A 16,498-nucleotide genomic window follows, 5' to 3' on the forward strand; every position below is an offset into this window, starting at 1 on the left:
CTCCCTCCCTCCCTCCCTCCCTCCCTCCCTCCCTCCCTCCCTCCCTCCCTCCCCTCCACCCTTCCCTCCCCCCAGCTCAGCTTCCAGGTGAAGGTGGGGGTTCTGTACTGCAGGGCGGGGCAGAGCAGTGAGGAGGAGATGTACAACAACGAGGCTGCCGGCCCTGCGCTGGAGGAGTTCCTGGAGCTGCTGGGGGACAAGGTCCGTCTCAAGGGCTTCACCAAGTACCGCGCCCAGCTGGACACAAAGAGTACGTCCTCACACAATCCCAGCAGGAGTTTCTACTTTCTGTTCCCAATCTGTTGTATCTGATTTTTTTTCACACAGTGAAAGGAAAACTTTTTTTATAAACCTTTTTTCAAAAATATTTTGTCAACCTTTTGGAACCTTTTTTTTTTGGAACGACACAAAAAAGCTTCACGTTTTTTCAAAGCCATGCATTCAGGTCCTATTGGTTCTCACACGTGTAGCTTTGCATGAGGCTGGTTCAGGTGTGAGACTGTACATCCTGTCTGCTGAAAGTGACCTGAAGAGTCATTTGACCTGAAGTCATTTGACCTGAAGAGTCATGTGACCTGAAGAGTCATGTGACCTGAAGAGTCATGTGACCTGAAGAGTCATGTGACCTGAAGAGTCATGTGACCTGAAGAGTCATCTGTTTTTGTCACCAGCCACTTCAGTGTCTCCTCAGAGCATCTGACATAACTGGAATGTTTTATAGTTTTCCTGCCACTCTATCCAGACATTGATCAGGGTGCAGTGTGCAGTATCTCATATAGTGGCTGGGGCGTTTGTGTAACAGGATCCAGTCTGTGGGGAGGAGAGCTGTAGTGGCTGTGCTGCAGTACAGGAGGGTTGACCTGTTTCTGTTCCCCCACAGCGGACTCCACTGGCACCCACTCCCTGTACACCACGTTCAGAGACTACGAGATCATGTTCCACGTCTCAACCATGCTGCCCCACACCCCCAACAACAAACAACAGGTACTGACCAGGAAGAGCTTGTTAGCGCTGGAACTGCACCGGTTCAGTTACTTGATTGGCATGAATGTTCAGGCTTAACAATCTTGCCAAAGCAGTCCACCATAGCACAGCACACATAAGAAACCACCATGACTGCTGTGATTTTCTGTGGTACGGTCATGTGACTTGGTGTGTAATGTGTCTCCACGGCGATCAGCTGCTGAGGAAACGCCACATTGGGAACGACATCGTGACCATCGTGTTCCAGGAGCCGGGGGCGCACCCCTTCACCCCCAGGACCATCCGCTCACACTTCCAGCATGTGTTCGTCATCGTGCGTGTGCACGACCCCTGCTCCGACCACACGGGATACAGGTGGGGACGCTCTGGGGGGGGCCATGGGGGGGGCCATGGGGGGGGCGCTCTGGGGACGTCCTGGGGACGCTCTGGGGACGCACGGCATAACCGCACTCACTCACTCCTTAATTCATGTATGTTTCCAAAGGAAAATTAAATTCTGCATTAAGACCAGCATACAGACAACTATAAATGGCATACATAAAAAATGCAAAACAATACAACCCTCAACACCAGCCCCAGACCACATCCCCCCTCTACCTACGACCCCTGCTGCCCCTCCTACCCACATTCATACTCTCAAGGAATGTTAAGCCATTGTTATGTCATTACTTTGTGGGATTTGTAGTTTTTTTGGTCATCACTGCCCACATTCCCCTTCTCTCAAGATGAGGCACGCTATCTGACCACTGTTCGACCGCAGGAGGGCTTTGTCCTAGCCCTGGGCAGGGGGCCAGACACAGGCCCCCTGCTGTGGGAACCACAGCCAGGTAGCGACCGCTCAGAGGAAGTACAACTTGAAGGCACAGAAAGCCACATAAAAGCTTGTTGCATAACAACTGGCCCTGCGTTCTGGAGGCTGTGTGTGTGTGTGTTTGGTTGGATTATGGTTGACTAGGGAGCCAGGCTCCTCCTTGCAGAATGCCAGCTCCTCCAGCAGTGTCTTGCTCATGATCGGGCATCTCAGTAGCTTTCTCCTCCTCTGCTGCCCCCAATCTCACCCCCTCGCTTGCTGACACGCAAACACACACACGTACACACGCACACAAACACTCACACATAAACACACACACTCTCTGTACACACGCCACCCCACCCCACCCTCCTGCCTGCCTGTCAGCCTGGGGGCAGCGGAGCCACAGCGATCTGAAGGAGTTAGCGCCACGCGCATCAGGGTCCCGCTTTCCGGACAAGCGAGCGAGTGAGCGAGGGAGCGAGAGAGAGAGCGTCGGGGCTGCAGAGCAGAGGCTCTCACAGCTCTCAGTCTCCAGAGGAACGGTCGTCCCTGCTCTCTCCCTCTCAGCACCCAAGTTTGGGCTCGTTTATATTGAGATCCTCTCCCCCTCTCCAGCCCCTCTCTCTCTCTTTCTGTCATTCCATCCCCCTCAGCGCTGTGAAGAATCGGATGCCCTTTTTGGACTTGGAATTTTCCAAGGGGACCTTTTTAGTGGGATTTGCAGTGTGTTTGTCGGGGGAGGAGGAGAGCGTGGAGGAAGACGAGACGGGAGAAGAGCTGGTTGGCCTGGTTTTCCCTTCTGAAATGGAGATGAGAGCTGGCAGAGCCTGAAGCTGGGAGGAGGAACACTGTACTCTGCTCCACCCAGAGCTCCTCCCGGCCCCGGCCCCATCCCCGGCCCCCGGCCTCGCTGTCTGGATCTAATGGACCCCAGCCCCTGCCGTCTCTGGAGAGTCTGTGTGACAACCACAGGGATGTAGGATGCCTTCTGTTGAGAAGGAGCTAACATAAATGGTCTAACAGAGCCTGGGTAGCTAGGATCACTGTAGCTCACAGACCGGGTGAGTTCAAGTGGATCTCTGGTGTAGGAATTTGGAGTGTGTGTGTGTGTGTGTGTGTGTGTGTGTGTCCCGAGGGAGGAAGATGTTATCTGTGTCCGTAATCCCTGGGGCGTTTAATCTGATCACACGCCCACTGTGTGAGCACAGAGATTGTCATTTGGCCAGATTTCTTTAACGAGACACGATTCGGTATTCTCAAGTTGCAACAAGTTTTTTCGGTTTATTGTTTCTGTTTGAATTGTTGTTAAAGTTTTATTCCGAGTAATTGACAATCACAGGCTTTCATGTGTTGATGAAGGTTTTTTAGGAGTCTCCTCCCTTGGCTTGTTCAACAGAGATTCTTGCAGATTGAAGAGTGTAAATAATGAAACAGGGATCCTTAACCCCTCAGTGATTTAGCAGTAATTGGCCAGGGGCCAGCCTGGTGCCACCCCCATGGTCTCCAGCCCAGACTCACATGGGTCACCATCAGCCTTGTTGCATAACTAGTAAAGCTTTGTTCAGGACAACTATGCAGAGCTTGCTAGCCAGCTAGCGCTCCTAAGAGTGGCATGGCTTCAGATGGGCTCAGTGGTAGGACCAGGGTTGTCAGCTGGGCTGAAGGTATATTTCTATGTCTGCTCAGTCAGGCATGGGAAGAATATCATGGCTGCATGCACTGCCTGGGTGTTATCTGTGCAATGGACTGAACCTTGTCAGGCCCAGGTCATCAACCCACTCAAGCCTGCCTGCCTGCGTGCCTTTTTGTCAGCTTGTCTGTGTGTCTGTCTGTCTGGACTAAACTGGAGTTCCATCATGCTTCACTGTATATCTGCACGGTGTATCATCCCCACTGCGTTAGCATAGATGCTGAGTTGTCAGTGTGTATCGGCAAGCTTCTCGTCACAAACCCGGTTAGTTCTGATACAAACGTGTTACCCCCTGTTCACACCGGACGCGTCTGCGGCGCGTTACGGCTTCGACGCCAGCATGTTTTGTTGTATTTACATCATTTCAGAAGAGCAGCTGCGAGGCAGTAGTAATGCCGAGTTCGCGAGATACTAATGTGTGTAGGCTATATGTGGATTTGTGGTTTCATACAACTAGTGTTGCTCAACTTCTAAGATTAATCTCTCGTTGACCATTATGTAAAATCCTTCGAGTTAAGGCCTCCTTTCACCGATGTAGTGAAGTGAATTACGATCGGGAGTTTGCACGGTGTTTTAATGAAGACAGTGTTTTTATTTTGAGGTGACCGAGGGCATGTTCCATAAAGCGAATTTAAACCAGGCATATCAGTTACTTTCCCGTTTATTTGGTAAACTCGTTTTATGGAACATGCCCCCGCTTGGACGCGACCTACGGCAAAAATAGAAGTTCTATCTCTCGCGAAGCTGCGTGTAAACTCCCTGGACCCTTCTGAATCGCGCCACAGACGCATCCGGTGTGTTTTGGAGGTTAGTATGGATCTGGAAGCTTTGTATCTCGCCCAAGTTGAGGCTAGCCTCATTATTGCATGTTACCCTAGCGCTGATATGCTGTCAGTGCTGCGGAGTTCGTGAGAAGCCTGTGGTGAACAACACTGCTGAGGCTATGCTTCCAAGCTTTGGACTAATTGATAGGAACACAACAGTAGGTCGGCTATTGTTTGACTATAGCGGAGGTTGAATAGAGGGAGCAGTATGGAGGTAATTTGAGGAGAGCCCGGCCCCAGGCCTCCTCTCCCCCGCCTTTATCTGGGAATTGAAGGGAGGCAGCAGAAACAATAATACGGGGGAAACAACCAAAGAGGCGTGGTTCCCGGAAATCTATAAATTTGTAGTTTTCGTTAATACAGACACATTGTTGGAAATGTTTAAAGTGACTCGGTTGTTTGCACTTGACTGTGCGTCACTGTGTTCCTGTACAATTATGTATCTTCAGTATTATGCATTCGCATTCTTATCAATGTCCTCCCACCTTGTTCTTTCACCCTCCCTCACTTACATCTCCTCATTTTCTTCCTTCCTTTCTCTCTTTTCGCTCTTTTGACTTTATTTCTCTCTCACCTCTCTCTTCCTTTCTGTCCTTCTCCCTTCTTCCTCTCCCCCCTCCTCTTCTTCTCTTCCTCTCTCCTCCCCTCTCTTCCTCTCCCCCCCTCTCTTCCTCTTCTTCTCCCCCCCTCTCTTCCTCTTCCTCTCTCCCTCCCCTCTCTCTTCCTCTCCCCCCCTCTTCCTCCCCCCCCCTCTCTTCCTTTCTCCCTCCCCTGTCTCTTCCTCTCTCCCCTCTCTTCCTCTCCCTCTCTTCCTCTCCCTCTCTCCCTCCCCTCTCTCTTCCTCTCCCTCCCCTCTCTCTTCCTCTCTCCCCCTTCTCTTCCTCTCCCTCCCCTCTCTTCCTCTCCCCCCTCTCTTCCTCTCCCCCCCCCTCTCTTCCTTTCTCCCTCCCCTGTCTCTTCCTCTCTCCCCTCTCTTCCTCTCCTCCAGTGTGGCTGTCACTCGTTCTCAGGACGTGCCCTCGTTCGGCCCCCCCCTCCCCAGGGGCGTGACCTTCCCCAAGTCCACCGTGTTCAGGGACTTCCTGCTAGCCAAGGTCGTCAACGCGGAGAACGCTGCCCACAAGTCCCAGAAGTTCGGCGCCATGGCGACGCGCACGCGGCAGGAGTACCTGAGGGACCTGGCGGAGCGTCATGTGACCAGCACGCCCGTGGAGCCTGTGGGGAAGTTCCCCTTCATCACGCTGGCGCACAAACGGCGCGAGAGGCTGCGTCCCTACAGCGGGGCAGAGCTCCGCAGCCTGGGGGCGGTCACCTGGCCCGTCCACGCCGAGGACCAGGTGGCCGGGGCGGAGAGGGAGTGTCTGCTGGCTATCTCTAACGACTTCCTCATCCTGCTGGACCAGGAAGCCAAGGCGGTGGTGTTCAACTGCGCCACGCGCGACGTGATTGGCTGGTCGTCGGGCAGCCCCGCCTCCATGAAGGTGTACTACGAGCGCGGGGAGAGCGTGTCCCTGCGCTCCATCAACAACAACACAGAGGACTTTGGAGAGGTGGTCAGGCGTCTGGAGGTCAGTGAGGGTCCTCCGTCATGTCGCTCTCTGCTCCTGTAGCATCTGCAGGGGACACCTTCCAAATGGCTAGTGAACATTCACATTTGACCAGCCACTCAGTAGATATCATAGTTTTAGGGTTAGGGAGTGTGGAAAATCGACTAGCCTTTTGCATTGTCTTGCGAGAATTTCAGTGCCCAGTCTGACCTTGTGTTGTTCTGTGGTGGTCGTTTGGCTGGTGATGTCGCGTCCTGAGAGTCTGTCAGTGTCCCAGAGGCCATCTGTTCCCAGCACAGCACCCCTGATCTCTCACACGCCACCCTTAATGACCTCCTGCCAGCCTCTGGCTGAGCAGCGTGTCTCTGTCACACTTGGACACAGGAGAGAAAACCCTCCCAGGTCACTGAGTTGGAGCTCCAGTTGTTTTGAAGAGTTCAGTTGTCAACATGTGGATAATGATGTAGTCCAGTCTGGAGCGGATCTCGTGAACACTCCTCCTCTCTGATTATAGCACACTACACGCCACACGAGCGAGGGGACTGCCAGACTGAGAGGAGCTGTTGAAGGGATCTGTGTGAGGTTGTTTGAATCATTGCGCTCAGCTTGTTTTGTTCCCTATTAGGCCTGTGTGAATAGGGTTAGTTGGAAGTGGGTGTACTTTACTTAAGTTTGTGTGTGTGTATTACTGCCCACTTATGGTGTTAATCTTAGGGTGTGTCAGAGCTGCTGTAAAACACACTGCTCTGCCTCAGCTGTGGGAGCTTGAAGGTGTGTGTGTGTGTGTGTGCACACGGCACGCTCTTCTCACCTTACCCAGGTGTGCAGGGCTCAGTGGAAGGCCTGTGGTACACACTGCCTGTAGAACCTTTGTTAATGGAGCGTTACACTTGCTCACAGATTTACTATCTGTAGGCAATTCTTCAGCAAATTACCCAGTCTGCAAAGACTGTAACAGCAAACATCATCCTGCTGTCTCTCATTAATCCCATCTAATAGATGAATGTGATTTTCATTATAAGATTTTCAGCAGATCTAAAGATCTGTGCTGTTAATCAACCCTGGTAGAAGAAGCTACTCTCAGTCAAACACTCACACACACACACACACACGCATCACTTCCTCCAGCCACACTGGTGTGTGTTAGAGCCCCGGCTCCCTCTCCCCTCACGACTAACACCCTCTCTTCCTCGCCTGCCCAGCTGCTGACAAAGGGCAGCCAGACCACGGAGATGACCCTGCGCAGGAACGGCCTGGGCCAGCTGGGCTTCCACGTCAACTTCGAGGGCATCGTGGCGGAGGTGGAGCCGTACGGCTACGCGTGGCAGGCGGGGCTGCGACAGGGCAGCCGGCTGGTGGACATCTGTAAGGTGTCTGTGGCTTCGCTGTCCCACGAGCAGATGATCGACCTGCTGAGGACGTCTGTCACCGTCAGGGTGGTCATCATCCCCCCACACGAAGACTCCACCCCCCGCAGGTACACACACACACACACACACACACACACACACACACACACACACAGGAGAACACAAGCCACACACACAGGAGAACACCAGCCACACACACACAGTCCGTGGTCAGCTGTAGTCTTTCCTCTCCCATCCTCAGAGGCTGCTCTGAGCTCTACCACATGCCCCTGGTGGACTATAAGAACCACAAGGAGGGCATGCCCTACGAGTTCAAGTTCCCCTTCCGCAGCAGCAACAACAACACCACCACTACCACCAGCAGGTGGCCCCGGACCTCCTCCAGCCCCCACGCACGCCCCCCCGGTCTGGGGGGAACCATGGTCAAGGCCCCCGCTGCAGACCTGGGGGACAGAGCGCTCCCTCGCAGTATGTCCAGTGACGGACGGCAGCTCAACCCCAAAAGGTCTGACATGAGAGGGGGAGGGAGAGATGAGAGGGGGAGGGAGGGAGAGATGAGAGGGGGAGGGGGGGAGAGATGAGGGGGAGAGATGAGGGGGAGAGATGAGAGGGGGAGGGAGGGAGAGGGGGAGGGAGGCAGAGATGAGAGGGGGAGGGAGGGAGAGATGAGAGGGTGAGGGAGGGAGAGATGAGAGGGGGAGGGTGGGAGAGATGAGAGGGGGAGGGAGGGAGACTTCACATGAACAGTTTTCTACCTGTATATTGCTGTTCCTCTGTGTACTGAACTAACTACTGACTATGCTGCGCTGTGTTTTCCCGCTGTGTGTGTGCGTGTGTGTGTGTCCGCTCCCTCCCTCAGGTACTCTCCGGGGTCAGATAACTATGCCCTGGCCTGCTCCATCGTTATGGGGCGCTCTCCCCACAACCCTGCCTCCCACAGCAGCATGTCCTACTGCGACACCCTGGGCTCCAGGGGGTCTGGGGGCTCTGGGGGGTCCGGGGGAACCCTGGCCTCCAGCCACTGGAAACAGAAAAACCTGCCTGAAGGGTGGGCTGCCTTTACCATCCACACACCATTACAGTCGTTCATGAGGAGGAGGATCATGACTGGAGTGATACCAAAACAGGGAACTTACATCCTGTGTTGTATTATTTTTAGATCTATTATTTATACCTTTATTTCCCCTTATTCAGGTTCAACAACAACAGCCGTCATTCCCCGATGTCCTTAGAGCGCCGTGCCCAGGGGGAGGGGTTTAACGGGGCGAAGCCCACCCCCAGCCACACCCTCGGGCCCAGCTCAGCACCTGGTTGGCCCCGGGCGGGCGAGGGCGAGGGGCCTAGCCACACTGGAGAGAGAGCTGCTAACGGTAGGAGAGCTGCAGAACACCATGTTGACAAGCAGGAAGTGTCCAGCGTGTCGGATGAAGCTGTAGAGAACGGACGACTACAGCTTGTATGAATCTGATAGCTATAGATTAGAAGACTACAGTACCCATGTGTTCTTGTGTGATCTGTCCAGAGACTGTAGATCTGTGTGGAACACTGTTGGAACCATCTGGTCCATGATCTTCTGCTGTACTCTCTAGACTAGAATCCGTCCCTTCAGATAAAAGCTGAGTGAATACCATGTCTGTCCTCAGAGCTCCCTGGCTCCAGAGCGTGTGTGTCTGGTCACCTGTCTCCCAACAACAACACCAAGGTGAGCCAGCCAGCGTCCCTCACAGCCCTCTCAACCGCCCAGCAGAAACAGCGCTGACCAATTCTGTGTTTCCATAGGCTGACGCCCCTTACTCCTCCAGCCAATCCAGCAGCAACACGCTCTCCAGCAACGCTTCCAGCTCCGCCCAGAGTGATGAGAAGTGGTACGAGGTGGGCTCCCGGGCCGGCGTGCGTCAGGACTCGGAGCTGAACGGCTTCCTTCAGGGGGCGTCGACAGACAGCGGTATCGACACTGCTCCCTCGTACGGGGCCCCTGACAGCAGCACGGCCTCCTCGGGGGGGGTGAGGGCGGCGGAGCACCCCCCCATCCTCTGGCAGGACCCCCCGTCGCCCCCGGAGACCTCCCCCCACACCCCGGACCCCCCCACCCCCACAGGAAGCAGCGAGAGCCCTGCCAAGACCCCCCCGACCTTCCCCCCCGCCCCGGACAGCGGCTCCTACACCCTCAGCGATGCTGCTTCACATTCCAGGTGTGTTTCTGTCCAGAAGGTTCTGTCAGAGCCAGCTGTGTCCTGTCCTGTGTCAGGGGGTCGCTGAGCAGGCAGGGGGGCAGGGGGGCCCAGATACGTCCTTCACTGTCTGGATGGAAAACTCAAGAGCTCTGGGGTTTGGCGGAGAGAAGGGAACAAGCTGTGTGTGTGTGTGTGTATGTCTGGTGTGTGTGTGTGTCTTTCTGTCTGTTTCTACTTGTTGTTTCTCTCTGTGCCTGTGTGTGTCTTTGTACTACTGTGTGTGTGTGTGTGTGTGTGAGTCAGTATAAACACAAAGAAAGCTCTTGAATACCTCAGGAATGCTGAATGTGAGAGCTCAGCACTGTTAAAGCCTCCTTCCTGTGAGCTATCAGACACTTCCCGCCTCTCCTCTGTGCTCCTGAAATAACTCTGCACCAGCACACTAGTCACTTTGTTATAGTACACACACACATACACACCCCTGTATGAAGAGAAGCTGGTTTTCATGTCACACTGTAGAGAAATATTGTTTGAAAGAGTTAGACATAAAAGTCCAAGGGCACCGTGTCCTATTACTGCTTCCTGAATCCTAATGCTCCTGTGTAAACAGGACATGGGGAGAAGTTCTCACCAGGTTTATGATTCTATTTGAAGAATAGAAGTTAAACTGTTAGGAGAGGGTGAGGAGAGAGAGTGAGGAGAGGGAGAGGAGAGAGGGTGAGGAGAGTGAGGAGAGGGTGAGGGAGAGGAGAGAAGAGGAGAGGGAGAGGGAGAGGGAGAGGGAGAGGAGAGGGAGAGGAGAGGGGGAGAGGAGAGAGGGAGAGGAGAGAGGGTGAGGAGAGAGGGTGAGGAGAGAGGGTGAGGAGAGAGGGTGAGGAGAGAGAGTGAGGAGAGAGAGTGAGGATATAGATGGTGAGGAGAGAGGGAGAGGGAGAGGAGGAGGAGGAGAGGAGGAGGAGGAGAGGGAGAGGGAGAGGGAGAGGGAGAGGGAGAGGGAGAGGAGAGGGAGAGGGGCGTGGACAGTCAGGTGGATGGGCATGTGAGAAGGGCATCTGTGTAGATCTTAAAAACACCAATCCTCATTGTGGTTGTGTCCTCTCTCCAGCACCCTGAGCTCCAGACACTCAGGCAGTCCTCTGGGCCGGGCCTGCAGCCCCTCCCTGGAGGAGCCTCACCCCTCCCCCACCTCCCATACCTCCCCCACCTCCTCCACCCCCGGGCCCAAGAGCTTCTACCCCCGGCACGGGACCACATCCAAGTTCCTCATCGGCTGGAGAAAGCCCGGAGGAACCATCAACTCTGTGGACTTTGGCAACACTCGCAAGTAAGCATGTAGAGAATGGTGTGTGTGTGTGTGTGGATGTGTTGTGTGTGTTATCTTACCAATGTTTCTCGTAGCATCCAGGCCCTGTTTTGTTTTTAACAAGTGGGTAATGTTGAGCTGAGGTACTTGGTGTGGTGAGAGGATCTCTTGTGTGGAGGCACATGCAGCTGTTCTGGTTTATTTATAGAGGCACTGGAGGTAAACCTTTGATGCTTTCTCACAGAACTGCCTTCTCGTGTTAGTCAGGGAGCTGCTGTTTGCCTTTGAAACATTGTGAAACAGCTCCTCCCTGTGGCGACACAGTACTTGACTACATTTAGACTATGAAACAGGAGAGAGAGAGGCACAGAGAGGCACAGAGAGGCGCAGAGAGAGGCGCAGAGAGAGGCGCAGAGAGAGGCACAGGGAGAGGCAGAGGGAGAGGCAGAGGGAGAGGCAGAGAGAGAGGCAGAGAGAGAGGCACAGAGAGAGGCAGAGAGAGAGGCAGAGAGAGAGGCAGAGAGAGGCAGCAAAGGGCCTGGACGCCCTGCCTGGGCGCCCTGTGGTTCTGACCTGGTGTCCCTCCCCCCAGACGACACCAGAGCGAGGGCCTGATGGGGGGGCAGCCCCAGCTGAGGGCCGTCATGCGTGGGTCCCAGTCCCCCCAGCGCAACACCAAGTCCAGCCTGGAGGAGGACCTGAAGAGGCTCATCACCCTGGACAGCCCTCCGCCCACCGCTAGCGATCTCAAGGTAAGACTGGACGCTGTCACGGACACTAAGGCATCATTTCACATCTGGGTGTTCTTGTAGACCACAGTGGGATACAATATGTGGTGTAACTATGTAAACTCTCGGGTCCTGGCCATATATATATATATATTTTACATTGGTCCCTCTCTCTTTCTTTCCCTGTCTGTCTCTCTCTCTCTCTTTTCCAGCCTGTGTTCCCTGTCCCCCCCTCCAGTCGTCGCTCCCTCCAGAGGGCCGTGTCAGATGAGAGTATCTACAGTGGCCAGAGGGAGGCGTCTTACGCCAGCGGAGAAGCTCCAGGGGACGCCCTGTTCAGCAGCTCCACCCTGCCCCGCTCCCCCACTGCCCAGCACGCCACGCCTCGACGCCCCTCACACAAGTCCCTGGGTGAGAACTGGCCTAGACAATGTGTGTGCTGGAATGACATGTAAAACCACGTCAGTAAAGATGACAGGAAGAAACAGACGGATGGAAGAATAGAGTCGGTGCTCTCCTGGTCTCCTGTGTCTCCTGTCTCTCCTGGTCTCCTGTCTCTCCTGGTCTCATGTCTGTCCTGGTCTCATGTCTGTCCTGGTCTCATGTCTGTCCTGGTCTCTTGTCTCTCCTGGTCTCCTGTCTCTCCTGGTCTCCTGTCTCTCCTGGTTCATGTCTCATGTCTCTCCTGGTCTCATGTCTCTCCTGGTCTCATGTATCCTGTCTCTCCTGGTCTCATGTCTCTCCTGGTCTCATGTATCCTGTCTCTCCTGGTCTCATGTCTCTCCTGTCTCTCCTGGTCTCCTGTGGCCCCCAGGTGACCTGTCGACCTCAGACAGCTGTGGTTCTGACCCGGGCAGGAGGAGACAGCTGCAGGAGCAGGTCCTCATGCCCCTGCCTGACCCCGGTGCTGACCCCGCCCTCAACTGGTCCAACCTGGTGGACGCTGCCAAGGCCTTCGAGGGTGAGCTCACACAGATACCTCTAACAAGACCAAGACTGGGCTCTGAAGAGAACTTACTGCATTTCTAGAATGTATATCTAGGTATTACTACTCTTACTTATTGTAGGATGATAGAATTGACAGGACAGTCAACATGATATTCTGTCTTCCTCCAGTAGAGGGCAGTGCTGCCCCATGTTGCTCTGTACTGAGGTTAAAGTTCAAAGTGTTTTATTTGTCAGATCTGGACAAATTGCTTTAGACGAGGCTACGATCAGCAATTAACAAAATAAGCAAAACAAGATTTAAAAAAAGATACAAATGAATGAAACAAGATGCAAAAGAGTGTAAAATAGTGAAGTTGTTCTGTGTTTTGTTTCCCAGCTGAGCAGAAGGCCAGTCTGCTAGCTGCTAGCGACGGGAGCTCCAGAGGGGAGAGCGTGGCCTCCAGTCCCCAGCAGGCTGAACCCCAGGCTGCCCCACAACGCCAGCCCTCCCCTGGGTACGCCCGCCTCACACACAGCCTGGACTTACTCACACACACACACACACACACAACCCCTTTATGGGTCTGTAGTGGGGTTGAAGTAATGGTTGTGGTTAGTAATGGAACCCTCTCCTCCTCCACTCCTTCTCTTTCCTCTTCCTCTCCTCCTTCCCCCCTCCCCTTCTCCTCCTCTTCTCCTTCCCTCTCCCTCCTTCTCCTCCTCCTCTCCTCCTCCTCTCTCCTCCTCCTCTCCCCCCCTCAGTGAGATCCCAGCCTGTCTGATGGGGAAGGTGAGCCAGCTGGAGTCCATGGTCAAGCTGCTGCAGGGCGACCTGAAGAAGGTGAAAGACCAGATGTATTCTGTAGGGGTCAGATGGCTGAAGGTTGCCAGTTCGATTCCTGGCCGTGCCAAATTACGTTGCCATTGGGATACTCTGGTGTCTGTTTGAAGTTTTATATTCATAAAAGTATAACTTTTTCAAAATGGTATGGGTAGTTTTCACCCAGTCCCTAACGCGACACTGCAAAGTAGCGTCTTCCGAAAGTGAGACGAATGTCTCTCCGATGGCCTTTCCTCCATCTCCGCTCTGCTCTGCGCTCAACTTTTTTTTTAAATACTCAAACATCTCTGCGACTTATAGAGTGGTGTATGAATCGCGGGACACAACGAATCGATAATGAAATTAGTTGCCAACGCTTTTAATAATCAATTTTAATCTATTTGTTGTTGCAGCCCGAGTGTAGTGGTATGTGGGCATGTGTGAATGTGTTGCTTTTTTGTGTAGGTGTGTTTGAATGTTACAGCTTAGTGTGTGTGTGTGTGTGTGTGTGGGGGGGGGGGGGGAGTGGGTATAGTGAAACATGAAAAACTTGACCTTGTCGGGCCCAACTTTGATAGAAAACCAAACGTGTGTGTGTGTGTGTGTGCGTGTGCAGGAGATGGAGGCGAAGGCGTCGCTGCAGGCCCAGGTGGAGGGGCTGAGAGAGGACAACCTGCGTCTGCAGGAGGAGTCATACAGTGCCTCAGCCAAGCTCAAGAAGTTCACAGAGTGGGTCTTCAATACCATCGACATGAACTGACCAGCCAGCACCCCCCAGACTGGTGCAGCCCCCCCCCCCCCCTGACCCCCCCCAGACTGGTGCAGCCCCCCCCCCCCGCCCCCCCAGACTTCTGCACCACAGGACCAGCACACCAGCAGACTGACTGTAGTTCAACACCTGCCTGGAGAAGAGAGAGGCGCTGTGTGGCTGATCCAGTGCTCCCACACACTGATCCTCGGTCCGTTACGGCTCTTTGGAATGGTCACTTCTTCCTGGGAGAGGGATTTGAGGGGGGAGGAGAGAGGAAGGAGAGAGGAAGGAGAGAGGAAGGAGAGAGGAAGGAGAGGGGGAGGAGATAGGAAGGAGAGAGGAAGGAGAGAGGAAGGAGAGGGGGAGGAGAGAGGAAGGAGAGAGGGACCTTTCCCCCAGGATGGACAGAACTGGAGGTGCTTCTGCATGAGTGACAGTGTTGACCCTCCCTGAAGAGGGGACCATCCTGACGCCACCTTACTGGACTCATCTTCAGTTCTGTTCATGAGCGGTGGTCTGTTAGAAAGGTCTGTTGGTAAATATCCTGACCAGTTTGACATGTTAGAATATGACAGTTTCTAGAGAGTAATATCATTGTGAATTGTTGAGATTGCAGTGAATGATATGAGGGAAATGAATAATATTTGATGTTTTGAAAAAAGAAGAAGTGATTGAGAAGTTGAGATCCACAGAGATGAGGTTGCCGTGGTGATGCTGACCGCTGAAATCAACTAGACACGACGTGTCAGATGAATAGACCACTTATCTGATGAAACCACTTGTACTTGTCTGATGAAATTCCCCATGAAAAAATTGTTTCTTAACAAAGGTGCCATAATTACGAGAGACAAGCTTGACAAGTTAAAGATGCATTTTGTAAATATGTGCTGTTTGGGCATTTAAATAGAGAAGCTGCATTATGGCTGTCTAGTTTGATCCTGTATTCCCTGCTAAGAGCTTGAGAAGATATTACAGGACAGGAACTGCACTGTCTACTACTCAGCAAGGATTCAGCAGTCTTTGGAATGACTAACTGAAATGTGTTACTGGAAGACAAAGGATTAAACTGGAAAAACATAGGTTTACGGTTTTAGAATTAGAGTCTGAATAGATTTATTATAATTATTGTTTTAGCTGGGAGGTTGGTATTAAGGACACAGTACTGCCTGATGCAGATGAGTCAAGTGCCACCTGGTGGTGAGGACGTGTAACGGCAGTCTGTCCCAGTCTTGATCTGCAGCATGGTCCCAGATAACTCAACCCAGAGATGTTTGATCCTTTTCTACTGTACTCTCTGTAGAGTAAATCGGTACTATGTGTGTTGACGTGTAAATATGCAGCGTAAATCCTGACCTCTGTCACGTGTGCTGTGAGATCCGCTCACCTGTAAAGCAGCCTAGCCACGCCTTCCAGCAGCCTGGCCACGCCTCCCAGCAGCCTGGCCACGCCTCCCAGCAGCCTGGCCACGCCTCCCAGTGAGGGGGCGTGTTTACACAGTCTGCTGTGTAATCCAGGCGTGACATGTGCTCATGACCACCTCACTGTCACCTTGTCACCTCCAGAACGTCATCTCCCAGTATACAGCCTGTATATAAAGATGAAGCTCATCTTAGTTTGCACCTTCCTTCATGTGTTGCAACATGTGGTCATGTTTCCTTTGGGCTGTGACTGTGTAAAAATGTTCATATCTATTAAAGATATTTTGTTGAAAGTTAATGGTCATATCTTGTTCTATGGGAATCCCAGAAGTGTAGGTATGGAACTCAGTGTGCTGACATGTAGGTCTTCACATCAGCAAAGTGGTTCATGGTGGTGAGTCTAACCCTAACCCTAAAAATAATAACAAAACTGCCCCCCCCCCCCGGTCTGACGGCGAACCCCATCCTACCACCTTAACAAACCCCACCCTACCACCTTAGCTAACCCCACCCTACCACCTTAACTAACCCCATCCTACCACCTTAACTAACCCCATCCTACCACCTTAACTAACCCCACCCTACCACCTTAACTAACCCCATCCTACCACCTTAACAAACCTCATCCTACCACTTTAACAAACCTCATCCTACCACCTTAGCTAACCCCACCCTACCACCTTAACTAACCCCATCCTACCACCTTAACTAACCCCATCCTACCACCTTAACTAACCCCATCCTACCACCTTAACAAACCTCATCCTACCACCGTAACAAACCTTATCCTACCACCTTAGCTAACCCCACCCTACCACCTTAACTAACCCCATCCTACCACCTTAACAAACCTCATCCTACCACCTTAACAAACCTCATCCTACCACCTTAACTAACCCCATCCTACCACCTTAACAAACCTCATCCTACCACCTTAGCTAACCCCACCCTACCACCTTAACTAACCCCATCCTACCACCTTAACAAACCTCATCCTACCACCTTAACAAACCTCATCCTACCACCTTAACTAACCCCACCCTACCACCTTAACTAACCCCACCCTACCACCTTAACAAACCTCATCCTACCACCTTAACAAACCTCATCCTACCACCTTAACTAACCCCACCCTACCACCTTAACTAACCCCACCCTACCACCTTAGC

At 53.0% G+C, this 16,498-nt stretch overlaps 1 protein-coding gene across 2 annotated transcripts in view; it reads left to right on the forward strand.

Annotated features, from left to right (window-relative positions):
* LOC124485962 (signal-induced proliferation-associated 1-like protein 1) overlaps positions 1-15,622 on the forward strand; it is a 35,857-nt gene extending 20,235 nt beyond the window's left edge. For both annotated transcript variants that reach the window (XM_047047877.1, XM_047047886.1), the window contains exons 5-21: positions 76-250; positions 881-984; positions 1,181-1,338; positions 5,280-5,859; positions 7,041-7,315; positions 7,450-7,713; positions 8,068-8,256; positions 8,403-8,578; positions 8,852-8,910; positions 8,988-9,400; positions 10,488-10,706; positions 11,278-11,437; positions 11,626-11,824; positions 12,228-12,374; positions 12,738-12,855; positions 13,103-13,181; positions 13,777-15,622. In XM_047047877.1, the coding sequence (XP_046903833.1) occupies positions 76-250; positions 881-984; positions 1,181-1,338; positions 5,280-5,859; positions 7,041-7,315; positions 7,450-7,713; positions 8,068-8,256; positions 8,403-8,578; positions 8,852-8,910; positions 8,988-9,400; positions 10,488-10,706; positions 11,278-11,437; positions 11,626-11,824; positions 12,228-12,374; positions 12,738-12,855; positions 13,103-13,181; positions 13,777-13,920 (3,459 nt within the window). In that variant the 3' untranslated portion in view covers positions 13,921-15,622. The remainder of the gene's footprint in view (positions 1-75; positions 251-880; positions 985-1,180; positions 1,339-5,279; positions 5,860-7,040; positions 7,316-7,449; positions 7,714-8,067; positions 8,257-8,402; positions 8,579-8,851; positions 8,911-8,987; positions 9,401-10,487; positions 10,707-11,277; positions 11,438-11,625; positions 11,825-12,227; positions 12,375-12,737; positions 12,856-13,102; positions 13,182-13,776) is intronic.
* Positions 15,623-16,498: the final 876 nt, after the last annotated feature.

Source organism: Hypomesus transpacificus, chromosome 3 (assembly GCF_021917145.1).
Source record: "Hypomesus transpacificus isolate Combined female chromosome 3, fHypTra1, whole genome shotgun sequence".
In the NCBI taxonomy this organism is placed as follows: Eukaryota; Metazoa; Chordata; class Actinopteri; order Osmeriformes; family Osmeridae; genus Hypomesus; species Hypomesus transpacificus.